This window comes from Parasteatoda tepidariorum, chromosome 7 (genome assembly GCF_043381705.1).
Source record: "Parasteatoda tepidariorum isolate YZ-2023 chromosome 7, CAS_Ptep_4.0, whole genome shotgun sequence".
In the NCBI taxonomy this organism is placed as follows: domain Eukaryota; kingdom Metazoa; phylum Arthropoda; class Arachnida; order Araneae; family Theridiidae; genus Parasteatoda; species Parasteatoda tepidariorum.
Genome location: NC_092210.1, coordinates 90094967 through 90118571, shown reverse-complemented (window position 1 = coordinate 90118571; position 23605 = coordinate 90094967). Strand labels below are relative to the sequence as shown.

At 30.0% G+C, this 23605-nt stretch overlaps 2 protein-coding genes across 3 annotated transcripts in view; one reads left to right on the top strand and one right to left on the bottom strand.

Annotated features, from left to right (window-relative positions):
- Positions 1 to 21133, top strand: part of LOC107455201 (leucine-rich repeat-containing protein 1) — a 363163-nt gene extending 342030 nt beyond the window's left edge. Inside the window, exon 8 of the mRNA XM_071182935.1 lies at positions 21078 to 21133. Coding sequence (XP_071039036.1) covers positions 21078 to 21118 — 41 coding nt within the window. The 3' untranslated portion in view covers positions 21119 to 21133. The remainder of the gene's footprint in view (positions 1 to 21077) is intronic.
- LOC107444770 (puratrophin-1) overlaps positions 1 to 23605 on the bottom strand; it is a 259571-nt gene that overhangs the window by 46208 nt on the left and 189758 nt on the right. For both annotated transcript variants that reach the window (XM_071182930.1, XM_071182931.1), the window contains exons 12-15: positions 9607 to 9819; positions 5349 to 5546; positions 1957 to 2463; positions 273 to 436 (exon numbers count right to left, since the gene is read on the bottom strand). In XM_071182930.1, coding sequence (XP_071039031.1) covers positions 273 to 436; positions 1957 to 2463; positions 5349 to 5546; positions 9607 to 9819 — 1082 coding nt within the window. The remainder of the gene's footprint in view (positions 1 to 272; positions 437 to 1956; positions 2464 to 5348; positions 5547 to 9606; positions 9820 to 23605) is intronic.

Below are 23605 nucleotides of genomic sequence, written 5' to 3'. Positions count from 1 at the left end.
ATTAACAAAATAATAATGAAGATAAACAAATTTGTGAAGGGTCCGATTAAAAGAAAAATCATTTAGTGAAGGGTCCGTTTTTAAGTTAAAATATTTTGTGAAGGGTCCGTTTTTATGAAAAGATATTTTGTGAAGGGTCCGTTAACGGACCCAAATTTCTTCTAAACAGACCCCTGAATATATTAATTTGGTCCAAAAAATATTTTTGAAACAAGGTTTTACTGCATAAAAAAAAACATCTGTAAGCATTTCCTATTAATACAAAAACTTACATATTTCCTTTCTTCTTAAGCTTTTCTATTCGCAATAAGGCAGTTTGCTCTCTCACTTCAGCTTTTGCTTTTTCCAAAGCCTCATCTCGCATCTGCCAGCGACGATTCAATTTTTTACTACCACTCTTTATTACATTGTTCGGACTTTCTTCTTCTCTGGACTCCTAAAATCAAAAAACAACATTGGAATTGATTTCAAAAGCAATTACAGAAGAAGTGTCATTCAAATTACAAGTTTTATAGGGGTAATTGCGACACAAAGAGAAAAATCCTGAAAATTTTATAGGAAAAAACTTGTTAACAAGATATTGATTTATATTCTATTCATATTTAGAATAATTTTTTGAACTATGATTTATAATTAAACTACCTACCAATAAAGTACATGGCACTTTTTTATAGTAACCAATTTAAAAAAAAAACTAAGTTCTAATTTCCAGGAGGGATGATACGAAAAACCCGGATTTTTCTTCAATAAACTTAATATCATATATGCAGAAAATTAAATACTTTTAATTATTTCAATTTATTTAAAACAAAAAATAACTTTTTCCATTTTTCACAACAATTAATTTATTAAATAGATATTAATATTGGGAGGATATACATTTTCTAACCAAAAGAAGCTTACAGAATGAAAGTTCTGGGTTTTATTGGGCTTTTCATGTTTTATTGGATATTTTTTTTTCAAAAGAGAGGGCAGGGATAAGTACCTTATTTTAAAAAAGCTTATTTTAATATTAATCAGGGGTCTGTCAGGGTTTTCTGAGAGGTACCTATTTTGTGATAATTTAGACATAATTGGTGAAAAAATTAAAAATTATATTAAAAAATCAACTCAAAAATATGGATTTATTGTTTCTTACGGGGGATGCAAAAATAAAATTTTAAGAAATTTTTACTTACGTTTTTCCTAAAGTTGAATTTGTGAAGGTACCACTAAACGGTAGTAATTTTGGCCTGGACAGACCCTTGTTAATAATTAAGTTTAATTTAATGAATTGACTTAACGTATAGGTAATTAGTACAAATAAATTGGTGCAAAAGTCTTAAAAAAGCTTCTTCTGACATCACGATATAAAATGTTATATGTATTCACACAAATTTGAAATGTATTTTTAACACAGGATTGCATTTTATTTATATTTTAATCTTAAAATATTTTAGGATTTTTTTTGCATGGAAAGCAAGTCAAAGGCAACGACTAATCAATGGCCGTACAGTAAAATTATAACACTGATCAATTTATAATGTATTTCCTCTGCCTGTGTTTATTTCAAATCAAAATCCTTATGAAATAACTTTTACTGTAGTATGATTTATACTCCAATTATTTTGTTTTTTTATACAAAACCTACACATTTTTCTTCATGAATTTTACAAATAATTTTTCTTTTCAGATTGTTGTTACTTTTTTCACTATAGGTTCAATTTTTTAGGCTAGACTACATATATATTTCAAAAGAATAGCTCTTTAATATAAATTAAATTAATTTTAGAAAAACCCACATAGGTTCTTCAGAGTTGGTTTTACCCAGTAAAACCCGCCAGGGTATTTCTGGGTAGGTGAGTTTTTTGCAACCCTGCCTTAAACGTTTATCGGATGCCAACTTAGAGGCACAAATTTGAAAAGTCAGGAAAAAATGTGAAAAATTGTAGGCATATGTGGAATCACAAAACATACTTTACTACAAGAAGAGGCGGACGATGACGAAGAGCAGTGGCTATCTCGTTGGCCGATGCGCGTTCCCAGAAGAGAAATGGTAGCAACAGGTCCTTGTGAGGTCAAATCTTCAGTAATTATTCCCCTACTCAGAAGAGATGTCTCTTTATCTTGAATATAATTATCAAACTGATAGGATTCTTTTGCAGTAGGATAGTAAGAACTGGGAAAAGACGTGTATGAGCCTAAGCGATGGGTAGCGGCAGACAAATTCAAGGGTCCCCCGGTGGATCGTCGTCTCTGATGACTCGAGAAACCTATTGAATAGGGCGTGCTGGCTCTGACAGGTAACCAGGAGTTAGTCGGCTGAGAATTCGACCGCATCGTCCGAGGAGTTTGGTTCACGTCTTCTGCCTCCCAGGAGGGTCCTCTCAGGTTATCGACCACTGCTTGCTGCTTTACTTTCTGCAATGTAGTTTGGCGTGCTTGAATCAATTCTACTGTTTCTTCACAACGTTGTTTAACTACCTGTTGTGAAAAGGAGAACAATCAGACAGCAGTTTGGGGGAAAAAACTGAACTTACATGTCAACAAAAATTCAGATATAGCATAAGTTAAACTATAATGACAATTACCATTTAAAGTAGGGGTGCACAACCTTATTGAGTAAAGGGCCACATGTACAGCAGATTGATAAATGAAGGACTGCATGCCAAAGTATTTAGACAGACATATTGACAGCGATTGTAAGTAGAAATTGTTATATAAACATCATTGTTCTAGGCAATAAAGTATTTTTATCAGCATTAAATCAAATACTTTTAAATGTTTAAAATAAATATTCTAGATATTAAAATAAATGCAAGTTAAATACTTTGATTTAAAGAAAGTTTATAAGGTTAAAAATGATTAAAATTAAAGCAAAACCCCTTTGGCGACCCACATGTGACCCGCAGAGTGTGCACCCCTAATTTAAAGGAATCATAATATTAAATAATATATTAAAGTAAAAAAAATGTTGATTTTTTTTTTTAACCAAATGTTGGAGATCAAGCTTTAGGAGTCCTCAGTTAGTTGTTTCAAAATGCCATTGCAAATTAAAATCTCCATTGGAATTTCTTACTAACAGCCAATCTGAAGATTTAGTATTCTTTTAAAAAATTGGAATTTGGTTTTAAAATTCCCGAATTAAAGTGTGTCACTAGTTTTGTATTCAATTTAACATTAAAAGGAAAATTAATTTGTGAACCACTCATTATTTTAAGTTACTTTTTTAATCTTCTGTACATTGATTTGTTAATTGGATTAAAATAATTTTTAATAAATTAAGGATCCGTGGAATGTCTGAACAAGAAAGCATTAACACATAGCTTACGAAGCATACAAATCTTAAAAACATAAAATCAATAGAAATACTTCCACTATTTGTTATTAGCTTAAATTATATTGTAATATGACTAAAAATACATTTTGTATAAGACTCTTGAAAAGTTTTAAGGTTTGGTACTTCCTTAATTAAACTTAATTTAAAAGGGAAATTTTGAAGAAAACAAAATTGAATATTCACATTGCAAAGGTTTATCTCCTCTTGCCATAATATAAAAAAGCTTTAACCGAACAGGAATTTATTTGAAAGACAAATAAGATGGCAATGAAATTAAATATGTTTGTTTGAATGCTGCTAAATGAGGTCTGCTATTTTATTCTTTACTCCTAATATTTTACAGCAAACTATACATTATTTAAAAAAAAAAGATTGAAGTATCCAACACATAAAATGGTCAGAACGCAGAGCAATTAAAAAATACTCAAATCTTAGAATAATTTTGGTAAAAGTTTGGATTTGAAGTTAATTTTAACTTTATACATATTAAAAGGGATAGCCTGGTTGGTAGGATGTTGGACCCATATCCAAGAGGTTGTGAGTTCGATCCCCACCGGCTAGACTCACAGTGTATTAACTGACTGGTGCACATTAAATCTGTCGGCTGACAAAGTCCTCCAAATTCTCATAACAAATCAATACCTCTGGGGCAGTGGTTCGGAGAAGCACAATAAGAGTAGTGAAACAACCGTAGTTGCTACTTTTCTCGTAGTTGTAGTGTAGTGTGCAATATATAAAACCAGTAGTTTGCAGTGATTCCTGCCAACTACTTTTAACGTCAGTTTAAAAGAAACACAGTTACACTCAATGAAAAAAAAAATCTTTTTCTTTCTGGTTTGTAACATTGTAACATTAATTTTATTGGAAACTTTTATTTAACACAATTTTTCTTCAACAATTTAAAAAGAAAAAACTGGTTCCTTTCAAAGGAAAACAATTTAGGGCACTTAATTCTTATTTTAATAATCAACTAATGTTACAATAATATTTTGAAGAGGTTTTCTGCAGAATTTGTTTTCTTTGTGAAACCTTTATTTGCCCTGCAATGATATTACACGCTTCATGCAGGCTTTCACAATTTCTCAAAAACCTTCATTTTTTTTCTACAATTATTAAAGAAACTTTTTTTAAGTACTTTTTTTTAAAAAACTTTTTCTGATGCAATTAAATGTACTCAATATACAGGCAGTTTTAACTAAATTGTTCAAACTTAAAGAATTTTTCCAGAGCATTTAAAGAAAATTTTCAAATACATTTTACAATACTTTATTTATAAAAACATGTAACAAATAATATTTCCTCATTACTTAAATTAAATTATTAAAATGCTTAATATTATTAAAATGTATTCAATTTTTAAAGCTTAAAATATAGTAAGAATTAGAAAAGTAACAATTTTATTTACAAAAGTAACAAATTTATTTACAGTTTAATCTAGAAAAGTAACAATTTTATTCACAGTTTAATTGGTAATAATTAAAAAAATAACTGTAATTAATCTATAAATAATATGAAGAAAATCTAAAAACTAATCTAATTTTTTTCTAATAAAAGAAAATGTAATTTTTTATTTTTAATTTTAGATAGAGACAGAAAAATTTGCACTTTTTTGATTCACACGTTCTGACAAATGATTGGTGAAAGAAACTATCTCAAATTTCTTTTCAATGTGTAGGGTTTTTATTTATTTATTTTTTTGGTAATTTTAACATCTACTATAAATTTTTCAAGAGAAAGAATTTTTTTTTTTAATAATAAGATTGAAACACGGATTTTTGATGGTATTGAGTGTGTTGAAGAGTGATAACTGAAAAACTAGATTTGGGACATACATGTAATAATATCATATTATAAATTAATTCGATCTAACTGTAGCCAAATAAAAAAGGGGACAAATATATCACAATAATTCTTCAGTTACAAATTGAAATTTTCAACAAAATTATATATATCTATATATAACCTCTAGTATATATACATATAACACAAAGGTCTATGCATTTGAAGGTTAAAGAGATAAATGAATTACCCTGCACTGTTCAAGCAACTTCTCATTTCCCAATTTTGTTGCCAGTTCCAACATTTCAGAGAGAGTGTCTTCAGGAACCCTCAAATGGTTCTCAGAATAATCCTGAAGGCATTGGATTTGCTTCATTATGCCCTCACAGCTTTCAGTCATACCCATGTGAGACACAAATCTCATGGCTTCCAGGGCCCACTCATAAGACTGAAAAATACACAAATCAATTATATGAGTATCAAATCAAAGAATGAAACTAATTCAGAAAAGGACAAAATAAGTAAGCAACATTTAAAATAATAAATCAAAATAGAAAAGCGCTTAAAGCAGTTAAAAATCCAAATTTGTTTTATTTTAATCCATAAGGACGGAAAAACAATTTCAGCAGGAAACACAAATTAGAAAAATTTTGAGATATGTGGTATTAGCAGGACAGCACTTCATCAGGGGACATGACCGCTAACACACTGAGGAGCCTTTCTGTTGTCAGTGGTGAAACCAAAAACTGACTGTACCACTAAGGCCCCATCACGGAAAAAACAAATAAGAAAAAGCAATTAGAAAAATTGAAATGTAAATGCAAAGAAAAATAAATGACAAACAATCACAAAGTCTTAATAATGACTTAAAAGCACACAAACTAAGACAAAAGAAATGCCCAAGAATAAGAAAAATAAAGATAAAGTTACAGTTAGAATAGCCACATCAATATGATAAATTGCAAAATCATTAAGAAAACTTAAGAAATAAATCAAGTGCTGATCCCTTTTTTGAAAATCTTGAAGAAAAAAAAAGCATTCAATGAGTAAAAATTTAAAAGGTAAAAGACAGGAACACAAAATTATAAACGTTAAATTAGTGGGCAGTGTGTCCCTGGATGAAGTGCTGTTTTGCAAACACACATATCTCAAAATTTTTAAATTTTTGGTTTCAGCTAGAATTGTTTTTCTGACCTTATAACTTATATGAGTATCACTCACATGTAGGGTTTATATCTTAAGTGTTATTAAACTCACTACTTCCTATTCACAGGACTGAAACAGAAATAAATCAGGAAAGTTAATTATATCAATGATATTAAAACTTGAGTTCATAAATAGTTTTTCATGAATATTATAGTTATCCCAGAAGCAGAATTTACAGATTCAATGTGCAAACTATCTGTGGGGATCTTAGCTATCGAGAATGTCAACCTTCATCTACGAAAAGAAACCCTAACATAGAATCGAGTTAACATGTCTTTAAACTAGTGAATTGGAATTGCACTTTTGTATAAGTAGACACACAACAGTACTCCCCCACCAGAATTGTATCTGTGATGGAATTCGATGAGCGGATACCACAAGTGGATACATTGCTGCTTTGTGAGAAGCCAGGAGAGCCGTATTGAATTCACGGTCGTCGTTGCTCCCATGTTGCTGTCAGCAGTCAAGTGCACGCAACCCGATGCGTGCAATCGAGATCGAGTGGCAACAGCCCGAGGAGGTGGATAGTGTCGCAGACACGTGTCAACTGTTCACTGTGAACCATCTGTCGAAGAGTAGACGTGTTCAAATCGTAGTGGGCGTTTCTGACAAGGAAGGCTTGTTCACGTCACGTCCGACGGTCACCCATGTGCTGAGGGTAGCTATCGACAATGTCAACCTTCATCTATGAAAAGGTACCCCACTATACAATCGTTCTAACATGTCTTATATAGTAGAAAACCGGAATCGTTTTTTTGTAGTGGTAGATACACTACAGTGTTATTGTGCTCGTTCATTTTTGACGCCATTGCAACAAGAGTGACAACAATTAGAAAATTGGAGGTTTTGTATTCGGATGGATTTTCTGAAGATAAACATTCTATTGTTATTCCGGACATGTACAAGGTGATCGTAGTTATCGACAATGCGGACCTTCTTCTATGCAAAGGTACCCCACCACAGAATCGAGTTAATTTGTTTTATATACTTGTGAATTGGAATTATATATTTGTAGTAGTAGATACACTACACTATCTTTAAAAATTAAATTTATATCAATGCAGTCTGGAAAAGATTTTAATTGCAAAAAGTAAATCAGGCTGAATAAAGCATATACTGGGCACAATATGCAATTATAGAATATAACAAATACACATAAATTTAATGTATTTCATTGCCTAAAAGGAGAAGAAGCAATTTTTATATTAAAGAAATCAGAAAGAAAGAATGAGCTTGATAATGATACCATTAAAGTAAAATCTTTTCACTTTAAAGGAAGAAACTAACAAAATTTTAACTTATACTGTCCTGATTTGTGACTATTAAAAGTTTCTTCAAATTGAAATATGTTACAATACAATCCTAGACAATAAAGAGAAAAATGAACACTAAGAAAATGTCTTTCTTTATAGCAATTTAAAAGAAAATTATTGCTATTTTTAAAAAATAAAGATTTCAGCTTCATATTTAATTCTTTCTACACCCAAGTGCCTGAAAGACCCTACCCTACCAATCAGGGTTGGCTATACTCATGATTTTTTCCCCCAACCCACTGACGGTTCTGCACCTAAATAGTCGTACTTTAGCCTGCAGTCTTCACCTCATAGCAAAACCGGTTACTCCATGTTATTAGATAATGAAATAGTGAATTGGGGAGTAACATTTTACCAATTTTGCCCATTTGCTAAACCGCCAATGAGTTTAACAAAAATAATCAAATTTTTTATAGTGACTAATCAAATCATCTAATGAAATGTATTAACAGCAGATTATGAACTAACAGTATCATTATAAAACGTATTATCAGTATTATTGATATTGCAAAAATAGTTGACATTTCTAACTAAAATGTTGCAAAATTTATTTTTTAATTCTTATAAACTAATCACCGAATAAATAAAATCATGGGGGGGAAAAACTTTCCCAGCTTCAAACTATTTAGCAAAATTAGAACTCTTAAGCAATTTTAAAATAATTAAAAATTTCAATACTTACATCTATTAAATTAAATAAAAGTATATTTAAAACTGTAGTAGTTTTTACGGTAAAAAATGAAAATAGACTTAATCTGTGCACCGTAATTAGAAATAATTGTTTTTTATTTTAAATCTAACTTATAAATTTAATTACAGATTCCAGAAGGTGTTATATTTGAATAAAAATAACCATGACTTTTTTTTAAATATTTATTCAGTGATTAGTTTGTAACAACATATCAATTTTTATCATTTCAGTGAGATTATATTAAGTATTTTAGTAATATTGTTTTTACATAATAAAAAGCAGTAATAATACAATTTAATAGAGTTTCAATAAGTAAAAATAAATAAAATTAATTAAAAAAAAAATCTGATTTAAAAGTATTCTAATTTAACAGGGTGCGTAGCCAAATCTCTCAACAACAAAAAAAGCACCTTTTAGTAATTTTTAAGCACTCAAAAATAACACTATGTTTATTAACAAAAAGCAAAATAATTTTCAAAGTGTCAGGCTAGTTTCTGACAAAAAAATCTCTTCTTGATTATATAGGGTTATTTATAATTCCCTCCGGGGTTTCGAAGCGTTATAGTAAAAAAAAGAAGACGAACATGAAAAAAAGAAACATATGAAATTATTCTGAAACTATTCAAGTTTTACTTACATGCATTACAGGTGTTCTATGTGTGAACCCTTGGTCACACGGCATACATCAATGCGATAGTCCAGTTCCTGCCCGGAGGGAATTATGAATAACCCTGTATTAGCCATTATAAAATGAAAAATAGATTTTACTGTTCGATATCAGAGGGTGGGAAATAAAGCTTGAAACTGAGAGTATCTTGCAAAATGCAGCAGAGTTGCACATGAAAGTACAACAATCTCACAGAGCCCAGCTCAGTAAATGCACATGCAGAGTCCGCAAGTATTTCATTAAACATGTGAAATGGTGGGTGCTTTCATACGATATTGACTGACGGTACGCCGAAATGGATTGTTGTAGAATGAATTATGAAAATGTTGGAGTCAAAAGCAGGCTTTTGCTTAAAACGTGACGAAAATCGACACAGCAAAGAAAAAAATCTCATTTTCGAAAAGGGAAAATTACGTGTTTTTTAAAAACACCCAATGGAAAAAGCACCTTTAAAGGCTTTTAAAAAACGAAAAAAAAGGCACTCTTTAAAAACGCTATGCACCATGTTTAAATAAAAAAAAAATCTGATTTGATTATTTTTAAAACTTATAATGTTTGGTTTCTTTTCCACCAGTCTCAGAAATCGGTCGCAGAGTTGGAAAAAAATATGGAGAAATAAATAAAATGTTACCTTATCCATTAATTGATAACATTTGGCAGTGTCTTCAATCTTTTCCCTTGTACCTTCTAATTTTTCAGAGAATGAACCAAGGTGTTGCTTCAGAGAGAGAGCCAAATCTTGTACATCTCCTCCTCCTTCAGTGGTAGGATTTTCCTCATTGATCTTTGGAAGGTCATGACTACTCACTTCTTCCAGCAGATCATTCCCTTTGTCAATTTGACGCTGAAAAAGGAAGAAAACAAAAATGAGACAACTTGAATCGGGGATTTCTTTCTCACAGTGGAAGAAACTTATGTCATATGTCCCTCTAGATATAAATTTCTTCCAATTCAGGAAACAGATGTCAAAAAATTTTTTAAAAAACAGTTTATGATTACAATTAAACTTCAATAATAGCATAAATTTAAATTCTATTTAATAAGATGATGCCCGGTGGCTGAGCGGTAGCGCTTCGCGTTGTCGTGCCACAGGTCCTTGGTTCGATCCTCTGGCCGGGCAAGGCGGACTCAGCCTTTCATCCCTTCAGTGGGTTGATAAATGAGTACCAAGCATGCTTGGGAACTAAACACTGGGGGTTCAGCATTCGGCTGACCACCTGACCGGAACATCTGCTCCTGCACCCCAGAGCCCAAGGTCAAGAAAAATGAGATGGGCACAGTAGGCTTTGGCCCTCTATGGGCTGTCGTGCTGCTGAGTTTAGTTTATTTAATAAGATGGGTGAATGAATTATGAAACCCCCCCCTTGAAAAAATCAAAACATAAACACATTTAAGTATTTAATCAATAATTAGTAAGGTTATTAGAATAAATTTCCTAATAGACGTTGATTTTAGTGTGCAAACTGAAGTATTAAATTTTATAAAAGATTATGTTTAGGTATATGTATAAAACAAAATTTTTAATATGTAAGCATTTTAATAGGTATGATTGAATTATGCAAGCAAGGCAATCAATGATCCAAATTCAACAATTATAAAATATAACCAATTGGATAAATTACAATTTTACATAATTTCCTTTATAAGTACATAATATTTTTATGCCGAAATTTGCGATTTTTGACTGTAATTGTCTTTACTTTACTAAAAGTTTATATATATATATATACAGTAGAGCGCCGATTATCCGAACCCTTATTATCCGAACTATGTCTGAATTCATTTTTCTTTTAAAGTTTAAAATACTTTTTAACCTATCGACAGTTTTTCTATATTAAGAAGAATAAGTAATATCCCCTACATCTGAAGACTATATTTAATTTACAACCTTTTTAGCAGTTTTCTTGTAGTAGCCGTACATACATGTATTGTGATACAGTTAAACCTACACAACCCTTTACAACTGAAAATTATCTTCCAAGAATGGGAGCTTCATTTTGATAGTCTACAATGGTAGGAATGCAGAAGGAGTTTATGAACAGATAAGTGCTGAAGTTCTATAATTGAGGAATGGGTAGTTGTCACTCATGGTTAATTATTAGTGTTTACAGTGCTTGGAATCTTAAATCTTGTAATAAAATTCTTAACAGAAAAACAAACGAAACTGAAGTTTCTGAACCAGTAGATCTTTCGGATGAAAATGATGAAATTGTTGCTGAAATTTTGAATGAAAATCGGAACTGCACGCAATTCATTAGATATTGCAATGAATTGGCTAGAACGTCAAAAATTATGTTGATCCAGTTCAGTTGATTTATTTAAAAAGAATAAGGGATATATGACTGCTAAAGAAAAAAAACGCATCTTCCTTAAAACGAAATCTTTGCTGAATTTCTTTCACAATGGAAAATAATAAAAAATGTGGTAAAATCAGTAATTGACAAAAAAATTATAAAAAACTGAAATATGTATGATAAAAATAATACAAAATGAAAAAAACTTTTAAAAAAATTAATTTAAAATATTTAAAAATTGAAAAAAAAAAAACTTTTAAACACGCCAGAGCTACTTTAGATAGTATTGCCAGTCCTAAGCCTACAAAAGGTGCGAAGGAAAGTTAGTGCAGAAATAATAATCATTTACACTAGATTTTAAACAACTTTCCAATTATCCGAACCATGTTCGGTCCCGAGCAGTTCGGATAATCGGCGCTCTACTGTATATGTATATGTATATATATATATATATATATATATATATATATGTATATATATACACACACACACACAGGGGTCTGTCCAGACATTTTGTGAAAGGTTCGTTTCTGTAAAATTGTGAAAAAATTACTCGTAATTTGTGAATATAAAACAAACGTTAAGTCACATTCTTTCAACCAGGGTCCACTTTTGTGAATTTGTGCAAATAGGGTCCATTATTGCAAAAAACTTTTTCAAGGAGTTAAATGTAAAGACAAACAAGGTTATTCTCAACACAGAAAAATTATAATTAAAAAAATTAAAATTTTAAAAAATAAGCAGAAATTGCAGCTACTAAATTAGCGATGCAACATATAAATATTTGGTATTTAGCCTATACTGCTGAACGCAGAATATTCATTTCGGACTAATAAAGGAAGAAGCGTCTGCTGAAGACAAAATATAGCTCGTTTACATATCTTTCCTGGAAAGGGTTCATTCAATTAACAAAACAATAATGAAGACAAACAAATTTGTGAAGGGTCAGATTAAAAGATAAATTATTTTGTGAAGGGTTCGTTTTTAAGAAAAGATATTTTGTGAAGGGTCCGTTAAAGGACCCAAATTTCTACTAAACAGAACCCTGATATATAATCCAATCCACACAACAAGATAGGCTTGGCACAGTATTTACCATGTGAGGTTTTTACATGTATTTACCATCTTGGGAAAAACCTGTTTTTCCGATGGTTTTTACAAACCCATAAAAATTCTGTACTAAAATAAGAATTTTTTAAAATAATGTCAAACACGGTTAAAATAGTGCCATACTAAGCATTGCAGAACAACATACTATCATTTTAATAACTAATGTTCTAAAACTTTTTGATGGGGTTGAAAATTTCTTCTTATTTCTAATAAAAAATATTTTGTCCTGATTTTCTTCTATTATAGAGCATTATTATGACTCCTATAATACTCAATATAACAGTTATTTCCTGTATATAAATACAGCTATAATAAAGTTATGATAGACAATGATATAATACAATAGTGTAATTTGCAAACATGATTTTAATTTTTAATTAATGGAAATTGGCTCATAGTGAAAATCTAATAAATATATCAGTTTTTTTAAGTTTTATATATTGAGAAGTTTTGCCTCACCTGATTAAGTGAATAATTAGTTTTACAATTGCAATTTAGGTGATAGCTTACATCATATCACTTGTCCAATGGTTTGTTACTTGCTGATATGCATATATATACACTACCGTACAAATATGGAAGAGAGACTTTGACGTTGAAAACTGAAAGTGTTTCTTCTATTATTGTAGGGTAGTGTATACATTACAATACATGTATATAAAGATATAATTATTAATATTTGCCATGACATGGAAATAATAAAGATTCCAACCATTATATCTGAACAAAAAAAAATAAAAATAGGTTAATAGTATTTATCACGTTTTTCCCATTTTTCAAAAGGTTTTTACCAGTACAAGTTTTAATGAAAATATTGGTATTCAGCCAAATTACTATTTTTTTTACATCCCTAGTTAAGAAAGGGATATTCAATTCTTGAAACTTTGGTTACATTTAAAATACAAGCAACCTAAGGAAATTTCGCTTTCAAACGTTTTTCGTTTTGTTAATGGAAATTATTTTGATTTTTTTTTTAACTTGAAACATAAAAAATTCCAAGCCACAATGATTAATTAGGCTTTTTTTATTCAAATAAGATTTGTAGAAAGTGTACGTAAACATTTTAGAATGAAAACAAAATTGCAGAAAATCTGAATTTATTAAGTTGTTTACTAGTGGGAAGAATAAAGATTTTTTTTTTTTTTGAAAAATTGATTTATAATGAGAAAAACAGATAGGAAAATAAATTTAAAAAAACACTTTAAATCTTACTGCAGCTAACTGATATTTTGAAAACATCAAACGTAATTAAGGATCCTAAAGTATATTTTTGATGCTTAAATATTCCCTCTTAAATTTCCAAAACAAAATCAAAATACGAGTAGGAAATAAAAAGTCATTTCTTCTCGTTGCCAACAGCGCTTAGCTGAAATCAAAAGTAGCATATAGTAATTAGTAGTCTACGGCAGTTCTCACTGCAATATTTTCGAACGCGAAAAAAATCGCTGTCTAGGGAGCACACTCCTCAACATTGACATAATAAAAAAATAATCAGGATCTTTATCATGGAAACGATACTTTTCTTACGGAAGATTTTCCTGGGTAGAATATGGTCATTAAGATCTTTAACTATGTTAAAATCGCCAAGTAAAACTAGCAACCCCTTACGTCATATTGAAGGTGCGGCTTTGAACGCCTAAACTTCCGTTTGAGTCATTTAAATATTGCGTGACAAAATAAATAAAAAGCAAACAGTTTTTAATGTTGAGCTGTAATACTTGTTTGGAAAAAAAAATGTAAGTTTATCGATAATTCTGTTAAATATCTTGTGAAAGTATATGGATAGGTGACCGCGTAAAGTTTCGCGCAGATGTGGCTTAAAAAAAAACATCATTGCAGGATATATTGAGCAAATGGCACTTATATCCCTTAATTAATCCGATTATTAAAACTAATAAACAGTGCTTATTCAACACAGAAATATTATACAAAATCTTTCATAAGAAAAAATAAACTATATATATATAAAATCCAGACTAGTGAAAAAATAAATGTATATTTAAATGTTAAATTAAATAAAAAAAATTTATAAAATTTAATAAATGTTATATAGCTTTCCATATAGCACGTTTCATCAGGTATGTGTTCAGAATTCGGATCAAATATCGACGTCTACTAAACGTTTTACTGTAGCTTATTTATGGATGATCCACAATGGCTGAAGTACAGACGTATTACAGATAACCATGGTGGATGTAAAATGGATGAAACACACGGAGGACCGTAGAAGTCTACGAAACAACTATGAAAAAATGTCTCTTAGAATGTTTCTCATAATCGAAAATTAGACATAGCATTGAAGCAAAATGAATAGATTAATGAATTAACACATTAATAAAATACTATTTGCATTGATTTATAACTTATGCATAATACGTTATAGTCAAATTTGGCATCAAATATTTATAATGAGTATTGCACAAAAAATAAAAAGAACAACAAGAAAAGCAATTTCAAAATTAAGAGGGAAAGTTAACGTTAAAAATTGTGCTCGTATTTTTTTTAGGTTCGCATAAACAATATTTATTTTCCACGTAAGTGCAAACAATCTAAAAGCGCGTGTAGGTCATTTTATAGCTGAGTCCAAGTATTTTTTGAGTTTAATGTGATAAATAAGTAATTTACAATTATAATTTATTTGAGAAGCATCATTTGAGCTAATATATTCCATTTCCTTCAGTTATTTTCACGAAATTATATTTGTTAAGTGCCTAACGTCTGTTCTTCATTGTTCATTTATATTCTGTATTTGTCATCAAATAAAGTGTTTTGTGATAACTTTTTGATATTCTGATTCGATGTCTATTAAATTTCGGAACATCTGGCGTTCGCGACAGAACTGTTAATCTGCGCTGTGCAGCAAAAGCTTCTGAACACAATAAAAAAAAATTTTAAGAAATAATTTTTTTTTTTTTTAAGAAATAAAAAAATATCGAAAATTTTGAATCGCACAATTGAGTCATCACTTGTTGAGGCGAATAATGTGCCCTTCTATTGTAAATCTATATTATCCCTCGATCGCTTCTTCAACGTTTTGCTACGAAATTCCGCATGGTTTATAAATAAAAAAAAACAATTTTTTTATTACAATGAGTGAATTTTGAATTTGAGTTATCACTTTTCGACTCGCTTTATATTAGCCAATTTCATCGTAAATCCAAAAATATCGAATACCAAAAATGTCATTTTAACTTTGGCTCGAAAATCAAAACAGACATTTACAATGGACTATTTAACTGTGGATCTGTAAGCAGAAAAATTTGGCAGATTTTGATGAATTTTCAGCGATAAAGAGAAAGCAGCTTATTATTATTAATATTTAAAAGACCTATTATTGAATTTCTATTGATTATTTAGCTTCTTTTAACTAAATTGTATAGTTAAAATAAATATAATTTTGAAATAGCAAATATACATCTAGCTTCTTATGGAACTAGTGCAATTAGACAATCAGAATGTTAATCAAAAAAATAATAAAATTATTTTTATATTGAATGAACCAATGATTACACATTTCATTTTTGAAATTCGCATTTCATGTCCATGTTCGAAGGTAGGCTTAAACAAAACAAAAAAAAAAAACATTTAACAGCTATAAATAGCGTGCTTATAGCTTTGTCTTTGTAGCGTAAATCACGCCAACATAACGTAAAGATACGAAGCATCTAAAATAAACGCGCAGTTACTTCAATTTTTCATAAGAAAGATAACGCGAAAGGGCGAAATCTCCCAAATGAAAACTGATTTTACGCATAACGAACAAGATGATTGTTAGCTGCTTTTATTTATTTATCAGATGATTATTGTATTTTTATTTTCGATAACTAAATAATTTAAAAAAATTGGATGAATTGCGATTGTATAGATTTTTAACTGTAATTATTTAATATTTCTAATAATAAATAATGATTTTCTACACCAAGATTTTGGATTTTTGGTAGTAATTATCAAAACAAGTGGTTTTAATGTCAAAATGATTAAAAATCATGATTGATCGCTTGTATTTTATGTGTTACTTTTATAATTACTTCAAATTTGTAATAGCTAATAATAATTTTTTCACACCAAAAGTTTAGGTTCAAAAACTATGTCAAAAAGTTTCTTTTTTTTTTTTTTTTTGACATGACGACTGAAATAGGTAAAAAACCCTTCAATTGACAAAAACTTGCCAACAATTCCCCAGTCCCACAAAATACAAGATGTAATACGAGAGTGCCAAACCACATCCGTGTGATATTGCGCAGCTAGATCGCTTTACATATGATAAGGAGAGCTTTGAAAGGCGTTCTTTCTTTTGCATATTTAGTTTTATTTCTTCACAGGAATCAGATTTTTTTCCTTTTTTTAATAAAGAATTTTATATGATATTTTTTCTTTTCAGCGCCTTTAGAATTAGTAGGTATACGTTTCGTTTATTATAATCCTCAAATAGCAAGTTGTTTTTAAAGATGTTCTTGGAATTATCTTAATTTAAAATTAATTACGTATTTATTTTAATTAATATCATACCTATTTTTATGAAATTTAAAAATCGTGTATTGATTAATTTAAAAAAAAATAATAATAAAAAACATATTTTCGAATACTTTTAAGAGTAATATTTTTAATTTTTAGTTAATTTTTTATGGTTGTTAAAGACTCTCTTCTTTACATTTGTAGGGCAGTTTTTTTTTTTTTTTCTCCAAAGAATTTTTAGGTCATCCTACTGAATATTCCGAGTTTAAAAACATAATCCAATCATTAAAAGTATAAAATTTCACATCTAAAGCTGACTATTTAAAACCAAAAGCACTCCTTCATGAAATATAAAACGTTTGCAAAACAAGGAATTGTTTAAAAGTTTCCCGTTGTTTCGTTTTTGTAAACAATTGGGAGCAAAGTAAACAATTGTTAGTCCTTCGCTGCGGCCAAGTTCCTAAAGCGAGGTGAGAGAAAGAAAGAAAACTTTTTTTTTTTAGAAAAAAAAGAAAGAAAGGTGTCGGGGGGGGGAGTCTATGTCTCCTAACCATGTATGGCCAGAGAGTTGGGTGCCTGCAGGGGAGACAATTGGGCCAAGGCAGGGTCAAGCCACTACATGTTGTTCTCTGGACGATCTCCCAGTCTTTACAAAAGGTGAGAGAAGAGCATTTAAAAAAAAAAAAAAAAAAAAAAAAGAAACAANTTATAAGGCTGTAAATTGTCATCTTCTAACAATTTACACCATATATGGCAAGCATCTGCTATTGTTGTTGAATTGGTCTGTAGAATGTTCAAGGCTTTTGAAACTGGTTCTAGTTGTTTTATAAGATCTTTTACTTGTTGCAAAAGATTGAAATCACGTATGCGAGCAACAATGTTTTGATCCATCTCTTTCAGATGATCATTTGTGACTTTTATGTAAGAGTTATGATTACGCTCATACGTTTGCAGGCATGCTAACTGGCTATTCCACCTGGTGCTTCCAGGTAACTGAGGTAGAATACTATCACTGCATTCTTTTAGCCAGGCTGAAGGAGCATGGTGATTGCGAAAATATTTGCTAATATCCACAACATGTTTGATAATACTAGTAGGTGTAATATCTTCACCAAGGAGATTTAGCCAATGAGCTCCACAACCATATGAAACCAAGCATAAATTTTCATCATGGTATTTTTTTTCCAATTCGCTTCTCATTTTTTCCATATTTTTGGCATTGTCGGTCACAATGCTCTTAATTGAACAGTTATACTTCCTTTTTACAGTTTGAATAGTGTCACTACATTTAGCCAGCAAGTATTCTGCTGTCTTTTTGTGGGCTCCTGCATTTTCTACATCAACAATGTATGCTTTTCCATCAACTTGAACACATGATGCAGTTATAGGTTCGTTGTGTATGTTACTCCACCCATCAACAATAAGGGTTCCTTCTTTACCTTTTAAACTTTCATCTACTAAATTTTCTAGTTCACAGTGAACGGAATCTAGAAGGGCACCTGATAAATCTTTACGTGAAGGCAATTTATAACTTGGTTTCAAGATACGAATTAAATCATGAAATGCACGACTTTCAACAACATTAAATGATATTCCACATGCATAAAAAAATTTTGCAACAGTTAGATCAATTTTCTTTTTCTCATTTTCTGAAGTTTTTGAAACAAACTTATCTATATTACCTTCTAACAGTCTGGGTTTTTTTAAAAGGGGTGATGGCTCAACATCTTCAATTTCTAAATCAATGCACCTCTTGTTCTGATTTGAATCCATTTCTGTTGGCATTAGAGATGAAGAATTAATATCTGAAGACTCATTTGTAACTTTTTTCATACAAATTGTAACATGCTTCTTCATTCTCTCAGCTTTATTACTTTGAATTCTATCACAATTTTTGCATTTTGCAACTATTTTTCCATCAACACTTAATCTATGGAAGTATTCCCAAACTGGATCTTGTCTCCTTCCACCTTTATCCATTATTTCATACAACTATCTGAAAAATCACTTGCTGTAGAATGTTGAAAAATCAACTATCTGAAAAATCCTTTGGTTTTGCAAAAGGCTATTTGCAAAAACGAAATGGTAGAAAAAAAGGAAGTTGTTTAACAGATTTCCTAGAACTCACTTGTGCTCTTCAGTCATTGAAGGAAAAGCTTGCTTCCCTGATTGGTTACCTGTTATTGGTGCCAGACACTTGGTGCCAGACATTTAGTGCCAGACACAGATAGGATAAGATGAGTATAACTAATATTATCCACCTTTTTTGTGTGAAGTCAGGAGGAACTAGTTTGTGAGTGAAAAGGATTAAGAGAATTTGACTTGTGTGGTTTTGTTTGCATTTTGAAGTAATATTGAGAAATGAGCTGATTATCAAAATCTTATCTAATAAAACATCCATCTTAGCTTTCTTATGACTCTCTTTAAATATAGTGTAAGAGTGATATAATGTAAAATAATACATACCAAAAGTTATTATGAAGAAGTAAAAAAAAAAAAAAATTTGTAAAAAAACATTTATTTAAGAATTCTTAGATGAGCAGAGGTCAAAAACTTTCTATCTTTTATAAATTATTACCCTTATATTAATTATTAATGTATTTTAAAAATAATTTTCTCATGTAATGTATCTAAATTATTATTGCTTCTGATTAATTTAAATTTGTTTAAAGTATTTTGTAATAATATTTAATCAACAATTTAAATAATTTGGTTTTTGCCAGTTTTTTCCAGTTTTTGCCGGTTTTTACCAGTTTTTGCCGGTTTTTACCAGGTTTTTGCCACTGTCCTGGCAAAAACCCCTTTTTGCCGGCAAAAACTCCAACCCTGATATATATATATATTACATAGTTACGCTTAGAAAGTATTAACATTATAAAGTAGTGTATTGGTGTTCATATTAGGTTATTATAATAAGTTGGTGTTTATTGAAAAAGATACGGGAACATGGAGAAATAATAGAATATTATTAAGGTAAGGCCCAAAAGTGAGTGCTGGTGGATAGATGTAGAAGAGTCAATTGACCTTGGAAAGAGGGTTATCTTTCTGGACACTATATTTAAATATTAATACGTCTTAGTAAGGCGGGACTAATTCATTTCCCAAACTGCTAAAGACACATCATCACATTTTCAGATCAATATTATTACTTTCTTTGTGGGAAATGACTGCACGTTAGATATAAGCTCTATTTATGGATTATAATTAATATATAATTGTTTTAACATTACATATATATACAAAAAAAATAAGTAAAAATTCCGTTAATAACTTTTTTTTTATGTGATTAATCAATGTAATGAAACTTCTCGTTTATTGTATTTGTTAAGTAATACAGTTGGCTATTATTAATGACAACCGGCTATTCTGACTGATAATCATCCATTGTTATTAATCGGCGAATATTAATGTTAACCGACCGATTAAATGCATTTAACATAGAATTCTGTGTTGAAATGAAATATTTATTCGTCATTAAAACAACAAAACTGGATCCAATGTTTTATTTTTAATCGCAGTGCTTTAAGAACTCGTTTTAATAGTATTTCAGTTCCGCTCCTATGACTTATAATATTCCCGATGGATTAGTGGGTGAAAAATGACTTCTTTTTCTTTTTTAAATATATATATATTTTTTTGACAGATAAACGAATTTACAGTTATTGAAGTGGATTGAATTGTTTTTTGCTTCTGCAAGCCTCCACAGCCAATTCTTTTTTACCCTCATCAGTAATTATGCAAAGAAAAAAAACTGATACAGAGTAAACTAAAAGAAAAGTCAGGATTAGGGAAACTTCATGGTGAGCTCACTTTTTCTACATTTAAAATGACTAATGCGTTAGTAACAGAATGGACAATCATTTTTTTTTTTTTTTTTTAATCTTAATACATTCAACTATAAAAATGCATTATAGTTTTTCAAAGTAATTAATTGAACACAGATGATAGCATCGACATGATGGTTTGATTCATTAGACAGCGAAAAATATAAACAAATAATACTCTGTTCATTTAAACATACTGCTTTACTTCCAGTAAAGATCTTATTTTTCACTTCTTAGTAGGTAAGTGACACTTTTTGCACTTATATTACTCTGCAGAATTGAGAAATGAAACGATTTCTCTCTTCTTTATCACTTTAACGGATCAGTTAATCTGCACATTTAGTAGGTTAACAGTTTTCTTTACTTAAATCCTAAAACAATTCCTCTCACATTTTTTTAGTTTATGGTAAAAAAAAAAAATTTAAAAAAAAATTCGAAAAAGACTTTCCCTCCTCTGTGAGGTGTATTTAGGTGAAGTGTCAATTCTACTTATAAATAAAATGAGGTAAACCATAAAATGAAAAAGAAAGAAATCATGGTACTAGAAGAAAGACAAGAGTAAACTGAAGGTGCGGTTGATGTGGGAACAGCAGCCAAAAGGGCACGAATTCTTTCTCTTGAAACAAGTGGAACCTTTTCCTCATCCAGACCGAACTGTCTCCTCTTTATCACTGAGGTTTATTCTTTCCAGGCTATGGTATATATATATATATATNACATATATATATATATATATATATATATATAGAAAATAAGTTCAAAATGTAGACAAAACATGAAAAAAATTACAGAGCAATGAAAATTGGGAGAAGAAAAATAATAATAATAAAAACTGAAGCAAAAACTCCTTTTTGCGGTTATAATCGTGTGAGCTGATGAAAAGATTATATCTTTTATTTTCAGGATTTTTAGTAGTCTCCCCACCCCCTTTTTCTTTTCTTTCGGATTTCTTTTCCGGATTTTTATTAATTTTATTATTATCATTTTTCTTTTTCCCTTTTTTCATTGTTCTGTAATTTTTTCCATGTTTTCTCTACATTTTGAACTTGTATGTTATGGAAAGTATACACATAAAACTGAATATCTGTTTTCCCTTCATATACCATTCATCCGAGAGAGAGGTGAAAGTTCAGCGTATTGATAGTTCGGGGACTGTCGACATTAGAACATTCTACTACAAACCGTTCAAAAGAAATAAGCGTAAAACCAAATGAATTTTTTTCCCGGTATAGAACTCGTCATTGATAAATATTAAATTGCAGGTGATTATTTTGATGTGTTTTTATAAAATTTAATCCTTGTTTCTGTAATATAGTACTAAACGTTATATGTCATTTTTTTTTTTTTTTTTTTTAAAAAAGGAGTGGTTCTGNTGACATTTTTTTTTTTTTTTTTTTTAAAGAATGGAATTTTTAAAAGGCTATGCAGAAGAAAATCCCCTGCTTTAAATTCAAGTTAGAATAAATAACTTTCTACATTTATAAAATCTAATACTATAAAAAAAATGGATTCTTTCACTTAACATGAAAATAAATCTCCGACATGAATTTGGAATATGCTTTTTAAGATTAAATGGGTTGAAAAAGAATAAAATTATTCATAACACCTTTTTCACTGAATATTTTAGATATTCGGACCTCGAATTGAAAAGATGAATTTATCATTGGGTTGGGAATCTTTGTGCTATTCAAATATCCATAAGTGTCAGCAATCATTTCCAAGAAACGAAAGATATCACATTTTTTCGGTGTGGGGGGGGAGTGCGCTGACAAAACCTAATAATTCGTAATTCACTTAAACCATAAAGGTTTTTTTTTCATTGATACTTCAGTTCGAAAAAAGATTCTCACGTTGGTGACTGACGACTATTTGCTACACCCCCCCCCCCNCCCCCCCCCCCCCAAAAAAAAAATTCCATCGGCTAATCATATTAATCATTAAATTTCAATCTCTCATAGTCACACTCCCGCAATAGTGACCGAAATTTCGGTTCACCATTACCACGAGTTCACTCTACTGCAAACAATTTTAAGTCATTTTTCCGAAATGCCCCCTTTATCTGACACATTATTTAAATAAATATACAAAAATAAAGATATACAAAAATGATTAAAAAACAATATGTAGTCACAAAAAATGTGTTTACTTTTATTTTTTATTATTACTCTTTGTCTTGGGTACAAAAAATGTAGGGAGGTCTTTATTTAGGCATGAGAAACTGAGAAGAAGTAAACAAGAAAAAAATGCTTATGGGTACATCCCATTCCATAGATGGTTTCGAAAATCGATATCTGTATTTTATGTAGAAATTTTAAAACGACAAAAAAATGAAGAAGAAAAAAATAATAATAATCATTTAAAGACAGAAAAAAAGTTAATACTATTCGATTTCCTCTGTTCTTTCGGCTCACTATGTCCACGAAAGATAATATTATATGCGTATAGCAAGGCACGGGAGCGAACATTTCGTTCACTATATCCTATAAGCCATGTTCACTATGACTGTATTATGAAAATGTCTTTAAAAAAAGTATTAATAAGAGAGGCTATAAAATGAATAGAATCACCAATCATAAATTGAGAATTAAAATGAGTCAATTCAAAATTGACCTATAATAATAATTAGCAAAGTGAAATGCTAATAAAGAAGCCCCCACACTGTCCCTGAGATTTATTGGCGAGCGTAGGTCGACAGCCTACCACACCTCAAAGTATTGGCGCCAAGCAAGGACGATTTCATTCCATAACAACAAAAAATAATAAGAATGTTGTAAGACCGCTGAAAACAAACATAGTTCAACGCAATTCATCCGCTACATCAATAAATGACACAATTATGATGAGTTTTTTTAATGAATGAATTTAAACACAGCCGATATAAATTTTTAGAACCTCCCTAAAAAAAAAGGTTACATGGGATCTTTCATTTTTTAACCAACGACTGAGC